Source organism: Myotis myotis, unplaced genomic scaffold, assembly GCF_014108235.1.
Source record: "Myotis myotis isolate mMyoMyo1 unplaced genomic scaffold, mMyoMyo1.p scaffold_m19_p_8, whole genome shotgun sequence".
Taxonomy (NCBI): Eukaryota; Metazoa; Chordata; class Mammalia; order Chiroptera; family Vespertilionidae; genus Myotis; species Myotis myotis.
The window spans coordinates 9,433,217-9,453,240 of NW_023416390.1; the positions used below are offsets into that span (position 1 = coordinate 9,433,217).

At 38.3% G+C, this 20,024-nt stretch overlaps 1 protein-coding gene across 7 annotated transcripts in view; it reads right to left on the minus strand.

Moving 5' to 3' along the window:
* FAM126B (family with sequence similarity 126 member B) overlaps positions 1-19,826 on the minus strand; it is a 41,859-nt gene extending 22,033 nt beyond the window's left edge. Inside the window, exons 1-7 of one of the 7 annotated variants that reach the window (XM_036319028.1) lie at positions 19,723-19,826; positions 12,066-12,165; positions 10,903-10,981; positions 9,810-9,915; positions 8,430-8,531; positions 7,618-7,673; positions 2,655-2,834 (exon numbers count right to left, since the gene is read on the minus strand). In XM_036319028.1, coding sequence (XP_036174921.1) covers positions 2,655-2,741 — 87 coding nt within the window. In that variant the 5' untranslated portion in view covers positions 2,742-2,834; positions 7,618-7,673; positions 8,430-8,531; ... (2 more) ...; positions 12,066-12,165; positions 19,723-19,826. The other 6 variants (XM_036319027.1, XM_036319025.1, XM_036319023.1 and 3 more) reach the window with 6 other exon arrangements.
* Positions 19,827-20,024: the final 198 nt, after the last annotated feature.

Below are 20,024 nucleotides of genomic sequence, written 5' to 3' on the forward strand. Positions count from 1 at the left end.
TGATCGATGTTTCTGTCTCATCGATGTTTCTAACTATCTCTCTCCCTTCCTCTCTGTAAAAAATCAATAAAATATATTTAAAAAAAAATTCCTTAGAGAGCCAGGCTGGTGTGGCTGTGTTTGAGTGACGACCTGTGAACTGGGAGGTAGCAGTTAAATTCCTGGCCTGGGTTGTGGGCTCGGTCCCCAGTGGGGGGCCATGTGGGAGGCATCTGATTGGTGATTCTCTCTCATTGATGTTCCTGTCTCTCATTCCCTCTCCCTTCCTTTGTGAAATCAATAAAATATGCATATTTTTAAACTTCCCTAGAGAGATCATTTATCTACTTTGTAGTCAAACTAGTTACCACTACATCTGGGCCACTGTGCCTCAGAAAGTTTATGCTAACTAAGATGAGTAGACATGATTTAAGTTAGGCAATAAAATTTTAATTTTTATTCCTAAATTTTAAATTAAGCCAAATACTTTTGATCTACATTTGTATTTGTGGAGAAGTGTTTTCTGAAATTTGTTTAAGCTGAGGGCAATATAAAACTCTTCTCGAGGCTATCTTAAACAAGAGAGAAGTGCTAGGGAAGGAAAGAAAAAAGAGAAATAAGTATATAAAGAAAAACCAGTGTGGTAAGAAGAAATGAGAACCACAGAGAAGAGAGAGCAGATATCAAGGGAATTAAAAGATAGAAGCCTGAGGTTGCATTTCTGCATAGAATTGAGCAATATTTTTATAGTACACTATTTTTGAGATGCCAAAATTAAACCACAGCATCAACTATTGTCAAGAACTTGTCAAGCATTCTGATATACAAAATATTGCTTCATTTGTCCCACTACTAAATTTTATTACCCTAATCAAATTAATAAAAGTAACAGCATAATGTTAAACCTAATCTAATACACCAAATTCAATTATTAAATCACTAAACACTTACTAAGTACCTGTACAAATCAATAGAGGAGACACAATGAAATATGAGACAAATTTCCTACTTTAAAAAAACAGTGTCAGGCAAATTAGCAAGAGAATTTTATACCAAGACCAGCTTTTCATTTAAAAAACTCATCTTCAATTATGATACAGCTAATAATCATAATAATTAAAACACCACAGGCACCATGCTGGATTTTTCTACTTGTTTTTAATCCTATAACAATGTCCTATTTCTGTTTTACATATGACGCAACTGAAGTCAAGATATTAAGTAACTTGTCCAAATTTAAAGCAGCCAACAAGTGGCAGGGCCTGGTTTTAAACAAAATATAAGTGGCTCCAAAGGCCTTGCATACACCATCCTTCAGATATATGTTCTAGTGATGCAAATGTTTTCTAATGACTTTTGAAGGGGCAATACTTAGAGCAGCAAGCACTGGTTCAGAAGAATATTATTTATTGTGAGGTGCAGTGAACTGGTGTTTCCTTTTCTCCGCATCCTCGCCAACACTTGTTTGTTGAATTTTTGATTATAGCCATTCTGACAGGTGTGAGGTGATATCTCATTGTCATTTTAATTTGCATTTCTCTGATGATTAGTGACTTTGAGCATATTTTCATATGTCTCTTGGTCATTTGTATGTCCTCTTTGGAGAAATGTCTATTCAAGTCTTCTGCCCATTTTTTTAATTGGATTATTTTTGTTGCGTTGTATGAGTACTTTATATATTTTGGATATTAACCCCTTATCAGATGTATCATTGGCAAATATGTTCTCTCATATAGTGGGTTCTCTTTTCGTTTTGATGGTGAGTTCTTTTGCTGTGCAGAAGCTTTTTATTTTGATGTAGTCCCATTTGCTTATTTTCTTAGTTTCCTTTGCCCTAGGAGATATATTGGCAAAAATTCCACTACTGCCTGTTTTCTCCTAAGATTTTTATGGTTTCATGCCTTACATTTAACTCTTTTATCCATTTTGAGTTTATTCTTATGTATGGTGTAAGTTGGTGGTCTAGTTTCATCTTTTTGCATGTGTCTCTCCAGTTCTCCCAACACCATTTGTTGAAGAGACTGTCTTTACTCCTTTGTATGATCTTGCCTCCTTGGTCAAATATTAATTGACCATAATGGTGTGGGTCAATTTCTGGGGTCTCTGTTACAATCCATTGTCTATATGCCTATTCTTCTGCCAGTACCAGGTTGTCTTACTGATAATGACTTTGTAGCATAGTTTGATATCCAACTTTGTTCTTCTTGCTCAAGATTCTGCAGCTATTTGGGGTCTTTTATGGTTCCATATAAATTTTTGGAGTATTTTTTCTAGTTATGTGAAGTATGCTGTTGGTATTTAATAAGGATTGTATTGAATTTATAGATTACTTTGGGTAGTATAGACATTTTAATGATATTAATGCTTCCAATCCATGAACATGGTATACACTTCCATTTGTTTGTATCTTCCTCTATTTCTTTTTCAATGTCCTATAGTTTTCCTAATCCAGGTCTTTTACCTCATTGGTTAAGTTTATTCCTAGGTATCTTTTTGTAATTGTTACAATGGTAAATGGGATTTTTTTTTTTTTTTTTTAGTTTCCCTTGTGCTCAATTTAATTAACTCAAATTTTTCAACAGACATTTCAATTTTTTTCTAAATATTCTTTAAGTATAATTTCAGAGGACTTTAAAAAATACTTAAAATTTCCCAAACTATCACTTTCAACTTACCAAGTTATAAATTCCTAACAGAAGTGCTTCAATGCAACCATTACTCTGTCTGTCCCGGCTAACTGTAAGCCGTAAATAAACCCACATCAATTCTGGCAAGAACTGCAGCGTGAACCTCTTAAGTCGAACTTCAGAGCTACGATAGAGCTCAAACAGCTGGTGGCAGACAGGTTCCAGGAGCTAAAAGGAAAATAAAGTGCATTAGTTATTTCCATTATTTTGGATATAACTGGATTTTTTTAAAGGCACGTATACTTATATCTTATTTTTAAACTAAATTCTCAACATAATTCTTGCATATTTTGAATCAATACAACCAAAATCTTAATCTCTATGTAGAGAGATTACATATTAAACTGACAAATATACTAACTATAAGTAGTACTTTATGGCCCTATAATGTCAACATAACTTTTAATATACTGTACTACTTAATTTAGTTCAGCGGTTCTCAGCCTGTGGGTTGCAACCCCTTTGGCAGTCAAACAACCCTTTCACAGGGGTCGCCTAAGACCATCCTGCATATCAGATATTTACATTACGATTCATAACAGTAGCAACATTACAGTTATGAAGTAGCAACGAAAATAATTTTATGGTTGGGTCACAACATAAGGAACTGTATTTAAAGGGCCAGAAGGTTGAGAATCACTGATTTAGTTCTTTAACCAATGTACCAACTTATATTTAACAAATTTCCTTTTCTGTTCTTAACAACCCTTAGTATCCTCCATTTTAAAAAAGTTTCTACTGAAAGAAAATAATCTCAAATGATCTTGTTGAAAGTTAAATATTAATTTAAGACTATGATTTAAATAAATTATATACCACTCAGTAGAGAAAAGAATTTTGCAATATGTAATATTTGGACATCCAAAATGCTGATATTTTAAATTAATGCTAGCTAATAAGAGACTGATAAATTCTACTAATTATATTTATTTGAAATATTTTAAAAGGAGGAAATTCTACAGAAATAGTTTTTCCAATATTTAATTGGATAATTCTTCATAAGATATCACACAATATGACTTACAAGGAACTTTATGACCTTGAAAACTTAAGAAAATGAGCAGTTTAAATAAATCTTCCCCTTTTCCCTAAGCATGTACTGCCAATTTAGAATGTTTTCTTTGGAATAACTGCAAACTAAACAAAAACTATGATTTTAAAATGCAGACAAACACTGACAGGAAACTATAATGTTTAAAATTTAACACTAGTTTAATCAAACATTCTAGAATAAAGCCACTATTTTCACAATGTAAATTAAAAGTCAACTTATCCTATGTTGATTGTACACATAACATATTTAGATGAGTTAAACTTAGCTCTTAAGGAACAACTAAAGCTAAAAAAATTTATACACACACATCCTCGTCTAGTAAGCCCTTTATGTGAAATCACTATCATTGTATTCGAAATCTTAAAAACCAGTCCAACTTTCTCATATTGAAGTCTAGATCAAACAGTTTACCCAAGGACACAGAATTTAGTGGTGTAGGAAGACTCTAGAATTCAGGTTTTCCAACACCCGGTTGATGTTCCCATTATACCACATTCCTTATATTTCAGCAAAGATGGAGTAGGAGGTGAGAGTTGTTTAATTACAAATAGTATATTCCACATAGTACCAATAAGAAATATACTTTTGAAAATAGTCAATTGTTGGCATCTTTGAAAAATGCTAACAATATTCAGGTCTTTCGGGAAATTAAAGATTATTGCTCTTATAAATTTATTACACACACACACACCCACACACAAGGCTTTTATTTTTATAAGTTTATTTGAACCAAACTGATGACATATGCTGGGGAGCAAGATTTTAAATACTCCCTAAATATCCTATATAATAAAAGCCTAATATGCTAAGTGTCTGGTCATCTGGTTGTCCGTTCAACCAATCAAAGTGTAATATGCTAATGATATGCTAAAGTCGCTCAATCTCTCGCTATGACATGCACTGACCACCACGGGGCAGACAGTTGACTGGTCGACCAGTTGCTATGACATGCACTGACCACCAGGGGGCAGACTCTTCAACCAGTAAGTTATCTTGCTGCTGGGGTCCGGGTGATTGGGATTGAGACGGGCTGGACATGCCCTGGAGCCCTCCTGCGGTCCCTCCTTGGCTGGCCAACCTCCCACATCCCTCCCTGGCCCTGACAGTGCACCAGTGGGGTACCTCAGCCTGGCCTGTGCCCTCTCGCAATCTGGACTGAGGGACCTGCCCCTCCACCACTCCTATATATATATAGACACATACACACACACTAGAGGCCTGGTGTACGAAATTTGTGCACTCGGTGGGGGGGGGGGAGGGGATCCCTCAGCCCGCCTGTACCCTCTCGCAGTCCGGGACCCCTCAGGGGACATCCGCCTGGGATTGGGCCTAAGCCAGCAGTTGGACATCCTTCTCGCAATCCAGGATCTCTCGCTCCTTACCACCCACCTGCGCACTCCTTACCGCTTGGCTCGCTCCTTTTTAGTGCTGCCGCAGAGGCAGAAGAGGCAAGCCTGGCTTCTGGTTGAGTGGCCCCTCCCCCTGTGGGAGCGCACTGACTACCAGGGGGGAGCTCCTGTGTTGAGCGTCTGCCCCTGGTGGTCAGTGCGCATCATAGCAACTGGTTGTTCTGGTGATTCCGCCATAATGGTTGCTTAGGCTTTTATTACATAGACATCTTTTAAATCTACTTTCCTCTTTAGTAAAGATCCTAAAATTACCTTCTCTAATTTTTTTTTTACCTTCTCTAAATGTTATTGTCCATGGAACAATATTATGATTTATTTTAGAAAGATCTTAACTTCCTTCCTCAGTAGCAAAAACTACATGTAGGAGACTATATTTTAATTAAGCATTACAAAGAAATACAGGCTGAGGGAAATTATTATTCTGTTTTGTTTTTTTAAAGTCGGAGGAATAGTGGCTGGAAATCCAGTAACTTTTAATCAGATACCATGGCAAAATAAGATTGTTAAAAACTTGCCAATGCTATCTGTTAAAAATCTTTAATTCCAAGTATATGTATTAGGCCATTGTGTTCTCAGTTTCTCAGTATTATACATGACTCTGACCTTTCCTAAATGAAATTATCACCCACATCAAAAGGTGTTAAAAGTCATTTTCTTCTGGTTAAAAAAAAATAAAGCTTAAGAATAACTGACACATTCCCCAAATTTAGCCAACAGTTTGATAAAATAGTTACTAAGAGACATGCTCTCTGATGAACACACTGAGACAATCTGGCTTGAATAATGGACACTGAAGCCCAATTTGGGTTAAAGAGAGAATGTGAGGTGAGGAAAAGGGGTAAAATAGAAAGAAGTTATAGTTAAGGTTCATCTGTGAAAAGAGACAACAAAATGGGGTAGGTAATAAAGAAGCTAGTTAAATAAGGTTTTTAAAAAATAGAATATGATTCTTTCTTTGCCATACTTCATTCATCAGGAAAGAGAAGAGATCATTAAAAGGAGCAATCTTTGAGATGGCTAGGGAAGATGGGATCCAGGCCTATGTGAAAGAGATGGCCTTTGATACACTAGGATACTTCATCTACTGAATAGCAGAAAAGGCAGGAGAGTATGGGTAGAGATGCTGGTATATCTGAATGGGAAAATAAGAGAGCTCCCAACTACTTTCTTATTCTTTTTTAATGACATAAAAAGCAAGCTGAAAATATGGAGTAAGGAGGGTAAGAATATGAGAAAAGAAGTGTAAAATGAACAGTTAACAGTGTACCAAGAAGTCAGACTGTAAGAGATTTTTAGTTTGGGATTTAAAGTGCAGAAAGGTGGAGGTCTCCGTGAAGTAGAAGAACCGCAAGTGACTAAGGTATCTGGAAGGAGGGAAATGAGAAAAGTAAAGCAATATGTTGGTGTAGAGATTAATGTTCTATATATTAATGATTCTACAGAGCTTACTGTTCTGTTTTTCTTAAGTATGAACACATAGTTAGAACCTTATGATCTGACAGGAGAAAAGAATGGACCTGCTCTGTCAACTGGTTGATTATGCTGACAGCTGGGCCTTGACCTTGAATCTCTAAAGTTATAATTTTTCCATTTCTAGCCATGACAAGGTCTGACACGTTAATAGTTTGAAGTATTATAATATAAAATAATATGAATAACTTTTTGTTTATTGAATAACTTTTTTTAATGTCATAGCTTCCACATATAACTGAATCAAGGAAACTGATACTTTTTTTTTTTTAATCCTCACCCGAGGATGTGATTTTATTGATTTTGGTTTAGACTCTAAAATTTAGGGGGGGGGGGGGGAAGAGGGAGAGAGAGAGAAAAAAAAACAATGACCAGTTACCTCCCATCTGAGCCCCTACCAGGAATCAAACCCAAAACCTAGGCATGTGCCCTGACCAGGAATCAAGCCCGCCACCTATTTGGTATAGGGGACAGTGCTCTAACCAGAGAATGTGAGTCCCAATAAAAATGACAGCATTTTAGAATCTCATTTTGTATTTCACTATTCTTCTAATTAATATTTATTAAGTGTTCATTATATACATAATAAAATACTAGATTCTATGAAGTAACAAATATAGAATATATGACTACTGCCCATGAAGAGCTTACAATCTAAAGAGAAAGCATAAAACAAATTTTAATAAGCAAAGCTTAAATGTTAAGACAGTGCAAAACAGAGGGTGGGGAATACACACATTCATTATTCAAACAGAATTTTGAAAATGCCTGACCAAGGATATGCATATATGTACATTACCACACCTGAAGTTATAAAACATTCATAAATACACAGCAAGAGAAAAAGAAGCAAATGAATCCTGTAACTGCTGCTACACAAGGTAACAGATGCAAGTCTAACTGAGAGCCAATCCAAGTTTAGGAGATAGGAAAGAAAGAGGTCAATAAGCAAGCTTTTAGTGACTGGACAAAAATGAAGATGCGCTTTAAGTTAAGCTGCTGGTTAGGAGATGATTACCTGAACTTCTTCAAACTCACTCCCGTACACAGCAGAGGCACTCGTGGAGGCTGTATCTGGGAAGATAAGAAGCTACTTTCCTGTGTGTTCCTTTCATTTTCACTTTAAAACATACATGAGTCCCGTGGTGATAAAACTGTATGTCATAACTATTGTGTTAATGAAGAGATAATGTGTGTATTTTGCATAAATTAACAAATAGATTCAATAGCTGAATTTTTTTCCTTTTATGACAAACTGAATAAAAGAAAACTCTAATTCTAAGTTTATTAATCTTGACTATGTAGGCTAAAAAGTGCTTTCTCTGATAATTTTCAAACTAAATTTACTAGCAGTATCATTTTATGTTACCAGTCTAAGTTCACTGATTAGGGTGATTATACGTAGTTCTATATTGTCAATAAAATAACTGCGAAGAATACTTAAAATAAAATAAATAAATCTCAATCTGTGTATGGTTAAAATTTGGCTTCCAGAAAAGGAAACATTCCAGAAAAGGAAGCAAAGGAAAGTTTCAAATTAAATAAATAATCTGCAAAAACAATGGTCAGATGAAGAATCAAAATATACTGTCCTCAGCAGTAACCAATTTGATCAAAACATTTAAAAATATGGAGAGAGAGAGCATGAGGAAAGCCAAAGCAACTATCAGAATGAAAAATAGCAGAAAAAGTTTTCCAGTCTCTTAAGAAGAATTGAAAAAAAAAAAAAAAAAAAAGAGCAGGGAAAACTACAAAACTTAAATATATGTGCTTTAGTACACATATTTCATTTTATTATGTTGAAATTATTTTTCTTATAAACTCTCCTACCTCATTATTTGAATCTTGAATAACTTTGTAGAGGGCTGGTACCAATGTTTTTTTCCGGTGTAAAGTTGCTGCATAATTGGTGATCTGAGTGTCAGGTAATGCCTAAAAAAAAAAAAATTAAAGGAAAACAAAAGTGAACTTAATATTTGGGAAGTCAGAAACTTTATTTTAAAGGAGCTCCTCTTGAAAATATTTATGAGTCAATTAAGAAAAGAAATTAATATAAGAACCATGAATGTTAAAAAAACAAATACAGTGGGGCCTTGACTTACAAGTGTCCCGACTAACAAGTTTTTTGAGATACCAGCTGTCTCTCGGCCGATTTTTTGCATTGAGTTGACAGAGTAATTTGAGTTAACGAGCTCCTTAACGAGCTCAGTCTCGGAACGAATTAAACTCGTAAGTCAAGGCCCCACCGTAGTTATAATACACAGGGTGAGGCAAAAGAAGGTGTATAGTTGTGAGTACTCAAAACACAGTTTATTCTTGTATTATTAATTAATGATTGTATTATTTATTTTCATTACAACTGTAAAACAACTTTTGCCCCACCCTGTATAATTCTAACCATCCTATATAATAAAGAGGGAACATGCAAATTGACCGTCACTCTGCCACAAAGATGGTGGCGCCCACAGCAGGGGGGGGGTGTTGTTTCCATAACACAAGATGGCTGCGCCCACAGCGGAGGCTGAGTTCCTGTAACGAGCCTTAACGAGCAATCAGCAGGGACCTGAGGCTGTGCCCCCCCCCACCCCAGACCCTTCCCCTGTTGGGCTTGACAGGGGACCTCAGGCCACTCCTCCCACCCGGCGTGGCTTGACGGGGGACCTCAGGCTGTGCCCCCGCCCTGGTGCCATGCCGGGGAACCTCAGGCCGCTCCTCCCACCTGGCGGGGCTTGACGGGGGACCTCAGGACATGCCCCCTCGCCCCGGCAATGGGCCAGGAGACCTGAGGCTGCGCCCCCCGCCCAGCAGAACTTGACAGGGGACCTCAAGGTGCGCCCCTTACCCAGTAGGGCTTGACAGGAGACCTCAGGCCACACCCCCGGCACTGGGCCAGGGGACCTGAGGCCACAACCCCGCCCTGGGGTTGGGGGAACTGAGGCCATGTCCCCCGCCTGGCAGAGCTTCACAGGGGACCTCAGACCATGACCCCGCCTGGCGGGGATTGATGGGGGGACCTCAAGGTGCGCCCCCCGCCCTGGTGCTGGGCCAGGGGACCTCAGGCCATGCCCCCCACCTGGCACCGGGCCAGGGGACCTGAAGCTGCGACCCCGCCCAGCGGGGCTTGACAAGGGTGGGACCGGCCAGATCTGGATCTAGCCCAATGGGGGTGGAGCCGGCCGGGTCTAGGTCTTGCGTGATTTCGAGGCGCACATGGGTGGGCGGAGACTTGACTCTGGTTCCTGTGGCACGCCCCAGGCTCTGACTGGAGGAAGATTTTCATATACATTTTACTAATTTTCTTTCATCTCTGACACTTCTATTAGAGAGAAAGGGCAAATAGCAATATTAAAATATTTCCTCTAATTCAGTGGTTCTCAACCTGTGGGTCGCGAACAATGAAAATACAGCCTGCATATCAGATATTTACATTACAATTCATAACAGTAGCAAAATTACAGTTATGAAGTAGCAACGAAAATAATTTTATGGTTGGGGGTCACCACAACATGAGGAACTGTATTAAAGGGTCACGGCATTAGGAAGGTTGAGAACCACTGCTTAATTAATCCCCTTTTAATGTGCATGAATTTCATGCACCAGGCCACTAGTTAAACCATAAAAGTGATTAGAAATCACATATTATAACCAAGATTTGCTGAAATGGGTCATCTTAAACTAATCTAGTCTAAAAAAGTAGTTAAGGATATATTTTAATATGTTTTTATTGTTTAGAGAGAAAGGAAGGGAGGGAAGTAGAGAAATAGAAACATCTATTGGCTTCCTCCTGCACACCCCTTACTGGAGATCAAGCTTGCAATCTAGGCATGTGCCCTGATCGGGAATCGAACCAGTGATCTCTTGGTTCCTGAGCCATACCGGCCAAGCAGTTTAGATAGATTTTAATTCTTGCATTTTATGTTTATAAAACACTTATTTCCATAATGTTAGTAATTATAGTTTTCACTCAAATCAATGAATGATTTTAAATTACAAGAAATAAAACAAGGCAAAAATCCTATTCCTATGCCTTATTAAAAAAGTTTCCCCTCTTTGAGTGGAATATTTTAAAATTTATATATCCCCTCATCAATTCTAACAAACTATTTTCATTTTTACATATTATCTTCTAGCCATTATTCACATCAGTGCCTTTACAGAGAGTTGCAATTACAGAAACATTATTTCATACTTTGCACCACTTCATATCATAATATTACAGTTTCCCCAAGGAAGAGATTTTTACTGCTTGAATTACTGACATATAGAATCATTATGACATATTCTTACCCCTAATCCAATTTACCTTGAATTCTGATAACCATTCTTCCACAACACCACGTTCAGATCCCAGCATCTTCCTCTACTTTCTGTTACTCTTATCTCTGAAAGAAAAAAAGCACTGAGTTGAGGATAGCATTACTACTTACAGAAACTACCAAAAGTAAGTAATAAGTGCCTTTCACTAAAGGAGACATTCATCTAGTATATATTTTAGATAAGAAGGCTTAGTTTTAGAACAGAGCTCAAACTAAACATTTTTAAAGAAAGAAGTTTTATTTTAATATATTTTTATTGCTTTCAGAGAGGAAGGGAAAGAAAGAGAGATAGAAACATCAATGAGATAGAGAATTATTGATTGGGTGCCTCCTGCACACCGCCTACTGGAGATAGAGCCTGGAACCCAGGAATTGAACTGTGTCCGCCTGGTTCATAAGTCAATGCTCAATCATTGAGCTACACCAGCCACGCTGTCTTTTTTTAAATATTAAATCAGTTAACACATCAGTAAGCAAGACTAACTATGATAACTGCTCTTAAGGGCTTCTGATGGACCAAAATTATTAGATAAACAAAGCTACACAAGTATTAGGACAACATATGAGATAGTGAAAAATGAGTTTTGCTACAGCAAATTTTCAAGCTATTTAGATTAAGTCTGAATCTTAAGCACGTAAAATGTGCTGTTATTGTAAATACCAAGTTCCCTAAGGAAAAACCTAGAGTTATACTATCCAATACAGTAGCCACTAGCTACAAATGGCTATTAAAATAAAATAAAATTTAAAGATTCAATTCCTTAGTTGCACTATTTAGTACTTAGTAGCTAAATGTGGCTTGTGTCTTCCATACTGGACAGCACAGATATAGAATACAGACATCATCATAGAAATTCTATTGGACAGCACTGATCTAGATGTAGTTAAATAATACAGTTATAATAAGTAAATTTGATGTCAGTAACTGTAAAGGTTAGACAACAAAAAAGTTAAAAGACAGAACTATTAAATAGAAAACACTTTTAAAAGTAAATTTCAAAGACATTAAAATGTGATTCTTTCAAGTCTCCTAGGTAAAATTGCCTAATAAATAGAAGCTATCCACCAAGGATTACCAAAAAGTCTAATATGTCTAACTGTATGGGAAATTCACTTTATCCTTTAAAAAGTTAACTTCTCTAATTTTTACCTCTGTTCTAAGATCAGTTTTCTAAAGGAGGAGGTGGCACAGGAATGCGGCAGAGTTCAAGTGTGGAATTCATTTGTTGAGACTTAAATATTTTCCAACTCTACAAAAAAATGAAAATAGAAAATTGTAAAATATTGAGACATATTCTCAAGAATGTAATACAAAGAAGAGCAATTTTGGTAAGACAGTTATAATATAGTTTACCTAATTTAAGAAATAGAGACTCACGAGACTCAAAAATTTCTATAGTAACTAACATTTACTTGTGTACCATTACCAAACCTAATTTTTAAAAAAATTAGAAAGAAAGTCTGAGTTTTAGTTTCAAATATTCATTCATTATCGGCAAAACCTTGAGTAGGTTATTTAAATTTTCTGTAGCTGGAGCCTCACTTGAATAATCTATAAAATTAAGATTTCCATACAATAATTCTATTAATCCAATAGTACAGTGATATCATACACACACACACACACACACACACACACACACACATGCAAACAATCATTAAACTTTATTATGCAGTATAAAACCAAGCTTAAATAATAAGTATCAATGACTATAAAATCATTTTTGGATGAGTATCACAGAACTGAAAATTTTATCATTTTAAAAAAGAACACAGAAAATGCTATTACTTAAATTTTTGTCACAAAAAATACGTTAAAGGGTTTTTTTTTGTTTTTTTTTTAAAATATATTTTATTGATTTTTTACAGAGAGGAAGGGAGAGATATAGAGAGTTAGAAACATCGATGAAGGAGAAACATCGATCAGCTGCCTCCTGTACATCTCCCACTGGGGATGTGCCAGCAACCCAGGTACATGCCCTTGACCGGAATCGAACCTGGGACCCTTCAGTCCACAGGCCGACGCTCTATCCACAAAGCCAAACCGGTTTCGGCGTTAAAGGTTTCTGATTGGAGAAAATCATTTTCAAATTGCTAAAGTTATACTTTTCACACAAATTGATAATTCTTTTCGTATAGTTGCTTATCTCATTATGTTCTATTTCTTTGATTCAAAACTGTATTACCATTTAAAATCTAAAACACCAAAAGAAAATTAACGTTTTATAATATGTTAACAAAATGTTATTTTAAATACAAAAAATACATCAGTAAATATCTCTTGAAATTTAATTACATTATCATTATAATTCAATGTTTTTCAAACTACATACGTGTCAAGATCTCTCTACTCCAACCACAACAGCTGACTTTATCTCTTATATGAGATTTTTACTTCATGAGATGTTCAGCAGCAAGGGAAAGTCTTGAAAAGGACCAAGAATATCTCCGAAAAGATATACAAGAAACTCGTAACTAGTGCCCCTTTGGGAAGGGGCACTTCATGTCAAGGAGACTCGATCTTTTAGTGTCTTGGGAATTACGAAGGCAACTGGCAGTTTGAAGCAGTACAGCAGATTTGAACCTCTGTAGAGATGGGTCTCTAAGGATACAGATACTAACTAGGCTCTCAATTAAAAGAAAAAAAAACAACAAAGCAAGAAAATCCAACATGGCAAATGATAGGAAAACTGAGTATTATTAAATTTTAACACAGCTTTAAAACAGCTCAATCCCTGATTAATTAAAGGTAATTAGCCCCTTCACCGATTTGAGCCACAGGAAGAAATGGGAACCCTATCTGGAAGGTAACGTTGTCTCTGAATCTTTCATACAAAAAGTCTGGCTCACAATAAAAAAAAAGACTAAATATCCATGGTGACAAAAATATAACCAAAAATTAAGAGAAAAAAAAGACAAAAACAGCATACATATTCCTCTGAAGTGCACATGGGCTATTTTCCAAGATAGACAATATGTAGGCTACAAATCAAGACTCAACAGATTTAAGAAGATAGGTATTATACAGAGTATCTTCCATGACAACAACGGGATGAAGACAGAAATCAAAAGAAGGAAAACTGGGAAAATTCGCAAGGTTGTGGAAATTAAACCACACACAAGGGAAATTAGAAAATACTTAGAGCCAAACAATAATAAACACACAGTGTTTCAAAACCTCTGGGATGCTGTGAAAGTGGTGTTAAGGGGGAAATGTATGGCTATAAATGCTTACATTAAAAAACACGAAAGCTCTCAAATCAACAACCTAACTTTACAACCTAAGGAACTAGAAAAAGAATAAACTAAACCCAAGGCTAGTAGAAGGATGAAAATAATAAGGGTTAGAGCAGAGATAAATGAAATAGAGAATAGAAAACAATACACAAAATTTAAAAACCCAAAACTGGTTCTTTAAGAGAAAACACAAATTCCTAAAATCAGAAATGAAAGAGGGAACATTACTACTGATTCTACATAAATAGAAAGGGTTATAAAGAGAATATTGTGAACAACTGTACACCAACAAATTGGATAATCAAATTCCCAGAAACACAAAACTTACCAAGATTAAAACAGGAAAAAATAGAAAATCTGCACCCCAATAAATTCAATAAAAAATAAAGTAGCCCAGCTGGTGTGGCTCAGTGGGTGAGCATCATCCCATGAACCAAGAGGACATGATTGGATTCCTGGTCAGGGCACATGCCTGGGTTTCAGGCTCAATCCCCAGTAGGGGAAGTGCAGGAGGCAGCCAATCAATGATGTTTTTCTCTCATCTATGTTTCTCTCTATCCCTCTCCTTTCCTCTCTCTCTAAAAAGCAATAAAAACTTTTTTAAAAAAAAAAAAACTCAATTATTTTTTAATCTATTGTTCATCAGATTAGATGTGCTTTTCTTTAACTTTTTCTTTAAAATGTCTTAACAAGGAAATCTTATTAAAAGAGAACTCAGCCAGGTGGATGAACCCATGCAGTGATTGGTGGTGCAGAGTGGACTGAAGGCAAAAGGAAGTGCCTTTTCCAGAGGAGAATCCAGAATGGGGGACAACAGAAAGGGGGCTTAGGAAGCATGAGTGGGTTCAATGGTAAATTTGATTCTAACATTTTCATGGAGTTCAGTGTTTTACAAATAGATCAAAATAACTCTTTTGTAACCGATGCTTTGTCATTCAATAAATTGGTGCCATTTATCATATTTTATGACTAATTTTCTGGCAGTTATATTTCAAACCTAGAAAGAACTATCCTATATAATCCTATATAATAAAAGCCTAATATGCAAATTGTGCCCTCAACTGGAAGTTTGACTGCATGCTATGAGGTACGCTGACCACCAGGGGATGGCGCGGAACATGGCGGGCGTTGGAGACATGACACTGGCAGCAGGCAGCAGTGGAAACGCTGCCAGACCCGATGGGCCCTGACGAACAGGACCATGGTGAGATGGTGGAGCAGGTGAACGGGCGGCACCGGCCAAGACGGGTGCAAGCAGGGCCCGATGCCCCACCGATCACCCTGCAGACTGCGACCAGCAGCAGCAGTGGGGGGCAGGGCCACCGTCCAGCTCCCAGGTGCTGAGGGAGTTGGGCGGGGGCCTGATGACTCCGGCAGCGGGGGGGGGGCGGGGGCCCGGGGGCCCAGATGCTGCCCAGGGCCCAGAGGTCAGCTGGGACCTGCCCTTCCACGCCAGACGCAAGCACTTAAATCCTCGGCCAGGCCTAGGGACCATACCTGTACACAAATTTCATGCACCAGGCCTCCAGTAATTCTATAACTAATCAAAGTCACGCATCTTAATATATTACACAACTAAGTTTTTACTCCTTTCTCCAAAATTAAAGCTGACTCATTTACTTTTTCTAGTACCTGTCTCCATGACAAATAGATACCCAAACAGAAAGTCTAGAATTCATAAAGATGCACCAGGAATTTCTAAACAGGGTCTGTGTCAAAATCAACACATTCACAATTCCAAGTTTTACTATATATTATAGAGTGAGTGTTTACGCAAAAGCTAAATGTATCATAGCAATATTGCAAAAAGACCTTTAATCAAGAAAACTTCCAATTCTTTTTTCCAACTGTAGTTTGATTCTAGAATTAGATAGCTTCCAGATACATTGAGAGAACAAGATATAAGTAAATATCTGTGCAAATTAACACAGGCCTGAATCATGAAAGCAATTACCTTGGTTTATGGAAAGCAGCTAAGTTCCAAGTAAAAACTAATCCAAACCAAAACATTCAGCACGATTTTTATTTCTGGCATCTTTAGCTCCTGGATAGAAAGTCTATCCCAGCTATGACATTAAATGGTGAAAATGTATTGAGCTATAAAAATATTGGTAGATTTGACAGCCCTTTCTCTCAAGCAAAAACTATGATTACTGGTTCATATCACAAGTAAGAGAGCCTTGAATTAGATCAATGATTTGTAAGTGGAAGCCAGCAGTGAACCATATCTGGGGAATATTTTTCTTCAAAATATGTATATCTACCTTCCTTCACATTTCCCCTACCAAAAAGATTCTGAAGGAAAGTGGAGATGATATAATAAATATGTATGTGCCTTTAAAAAAAAAAACCTCCTAGATTATTCTGTGTGTGTGTGTGTGTGTGTGTGTGTATGTGTGTGTGTGTGTGTGTGTGTGTATATATATACATATAAAACTCTCCACTTTCATGGAGATTTTCTGAATTAGGTCTAATTCTATTTTTAACACTGTATCAATAGCAGGCAAAAGGAGGCGAGCTACAAAGTGACAAGAACTCAGTGGAAGGCTCTGCAGGTAAGAGGCTGTACTCACACCAGCTATAAGCAACCTTCAGAGCTTTCTGTGCCAGCTGCCTCCAAAATCCATTGCATCACATTTTAGACAATGACAAACGTTCAACTCATCATCCTGAGAAAAGAATATAGTCTACTTACAAGACAAAAATGTAAAAAGAAGCTATTTTGGACATCAAAAGAAACTAAGAAGTCACAGACACTGAAACAAAAAATTCCTCTGTTCTTGCATTAAAAGAATAACAACAAAATACTATTTTGTGCAACTAATAACTTGTTTGGAGACTTTCTGCCCATATTTTATCAGTCTAGTTTTTTTGTGTTTTGTGTGGGTTTTGTTGTTGTTGTTGTTTTATTTCAGAGATTAAGGAAGAGGGAGAGAGTGAAACATCAATGATGAGAGAGAATCATTGATCAGCTGCCTTCTGCACGCTCCCCACCGGGGATTGAGACCACAACCTGGGCATGTGCCCTCACCGGGAATCAAACCCGCGACCTGTCAGTCCACAGGCTGATGTTCTATCCAGTGAGCCAAACCGGCTAGGGCTGTGTTTTGTTCTGTTTTTTTTTTTGTTTGTTTTTTGTTTTTGTTTTTTGTTTTTTTTTTTGTAGCATGGGTTTTTCTATTATAAAGCTCAGTCAAGCTGAAAATTTTAATCATTCTAGAACTTAATAAACTACTATAAGGTGCCAAAACTGTGTATTAAAAACAAACTAAATCTATTGCATGTGAAGATGGCTTGAGAGTTGGATTTAAAAACAAGCTTTCAAGGTGCAATTTAGAGCAAATTACTGTACTTCTTTACAGCCATTGTTTCAAATTCCTTATAAACAGCTCCAATACAGAAATGTGTCAGAAAAGTAGACTTCTAATGATATTCAACTTTATTGTATTCTACAATGACACCTACTGGCCATTAAAAATCAGCCACTGGCAGCTCTAGTAGGCTCATTACATAATAAGAAACACACACACACACACACACACACACACACACACACACACACACCCTACATAAAAGCAGATTTGTTCACAGGTACTCACACTACAGAACTGCAACTAGAAGTAGAAATATTCTTTGTGACTGAGATAGTATTATTCATGCAAAAAGTAAAAATACAATGAAACACCGAGTGTCAAAATTTTTATCTGGAGCATTGATAAATACCTTAGTACTCCACTTCAGAACTAACAAAATCTAATGAACCACCTCTCCTTACCAAGTGATGAATTTTTGGGTTAGGCTCTGGGACATATTAATAGAAATTAGTAATAGAAAAAGGGAAGTTATAGTACACTTGCTAATACTTTATTAGTTCTTATCTTCTAAGGTAAAGGCAACACTGCAATCAGCTTACATTTTGGTTATTTATAATGCTTCTTTTAAAACTGTTTTCCAGTGAGCTACAAAACCAAGTTTTTAGAAAATAAATATTGTATATATATTTTTTAGATTGATTTCAGAGAGGAAAGGAAAGGGAGAGACAGAAACATCAATGATGAGCGAGAATCACTGATCAGCTGCCTCCTGCACACCCCCTACTGGGGATGGAGTCGAAACCCAGACAAGTGCTCTGACCAGGAATCAAAACAGTGACCTCTCTGCCGAGACCGGTTTGGCTCAGTGGATAGAGCGTCGGCCTGCGGACTGAAAGGTCCCAGGTTCGATTCCGGTCAAGGGCATGTGCCTGGGTTGCGGGCACATCCCCAGTAGGAGATGTGCAGGAGGCAGCTGATCGATGTTTCTAACTCCCTATCTCTCTCCCTTCCTCTCTGTAAAAAATCAATAAAATTTTTTAAAAAAGAAAAAAAACAGTGACCTCTGACCTCCAGGTTCATAGGTCCAGGCTCAACCATGGAGGCACAATGGCGGGCAAAACCAAGTTTTTAATGTAGTCTGTCCTTCCATAACATATACTTAATAAAATCCCTATGTTAATTGTACATTTCATTGTGCAAACATGGCAATTCAGTTATTTATGTCTGCAAATACATTTTCCCTTGGTCAGAGAGGTTCAAAAAGCACACTTTTTAAACCTAAGAAATAATCCATAACCAGTCTCTCAGACCTACAGAGCAAATTACTTAAAAGATGACTTTTGCATTCCCTCTCCCCATTCAGACCACCACGTTATTTTCAGTCTTTAACATCCACAATATCTAGGGAGATATATCTATCTATATATATATCTAACAATGAGATTTCTAGTCATTTTCCAATTTGCACTTACCTCCCACTATAGATTTTTGAGGCTCTCCACTTTCCTGAAGATTAGAAATAAAGAAGTATGTGTAATCAGCCTCGACCCTCAAAACAAATAAATTCCTAAACTGCAAGCACGACTCTCTCAACCCAAATCCGTATTTGGGAGAAGGTCTTCGTGACTAGCCTTCATGCATCCACCGCCTGCAGGGGTGACGAGCACTCAAACCAACGGGAAAAAACACACACAACTATTCCGACACATCAATGGGCTGCCAGACCTCCTCTTCCAGGAGGGACAGCCTGGTTGTGGGGGTAAATGACAGCCACGGGTTACATAACACACGGTGAGAAAGAGTTTCAAGGATCTGCCCGCCAGTAAATATCGGTCTTCTCCGCTCCCCGCTCCCACCCCGACGAACAGCCCTGAAGAAGCGCAAACCCTCGGGTTCCTCTCAGGCGCCTGCAATGCCGCGTCCTTTTCTCTGTCCGCGCTTCGTGCAGGGACCCCCTCCGGCCCTCGCGACTCGGCCCGGCTCCCGCCCGTCCTCTCTGCAGGTGCCACCGCAGCCCCCGCGCCCTAGGCCCCACGTCGCCGCACCAGGCTCAGCCTCCACCCGCCTCAGCTGCCCGCTCCTCGCGACCTCCCAGCGGCTACCTGGGCTACGAAACGTCCCGGAACCACCGACAGCGCGGCTGCCACCTTCCCAGACCGTCCCCGTCAGGTCCCCGCAGGGCTCCTGCAGCCGGAGGTGAACACCCCTTCTCGGGAGCCCTCGCGCCCCCCAAAGACAGCGCGGCCGCTCGCTTACCTGTCACCCCACTGCCTCCGGCTTCTTACCGCCACCGCCTCCCGCAGCCGCCTGCCAACTGCAGCGCAACAAGCAGCCCTTCCACTGGCCGAGTCCACGTTGAACAACAGCCTCACTTATTGGCTGCCGGAGGTCCGCGGCCCGCCCCTCGGTGCAGCTTCTAAGGGATTCCGGTCTGCGAACAAGGAAAACGTCGCCTCTGTCCCGCCCTTCTGTCCTCCACAATGGCTCCGATCGTCGTTAGACGACGGATGCACAGGTGTGCGGGGAAAAAATGTCGACTTTCAGCCTCCTTCGCGTCA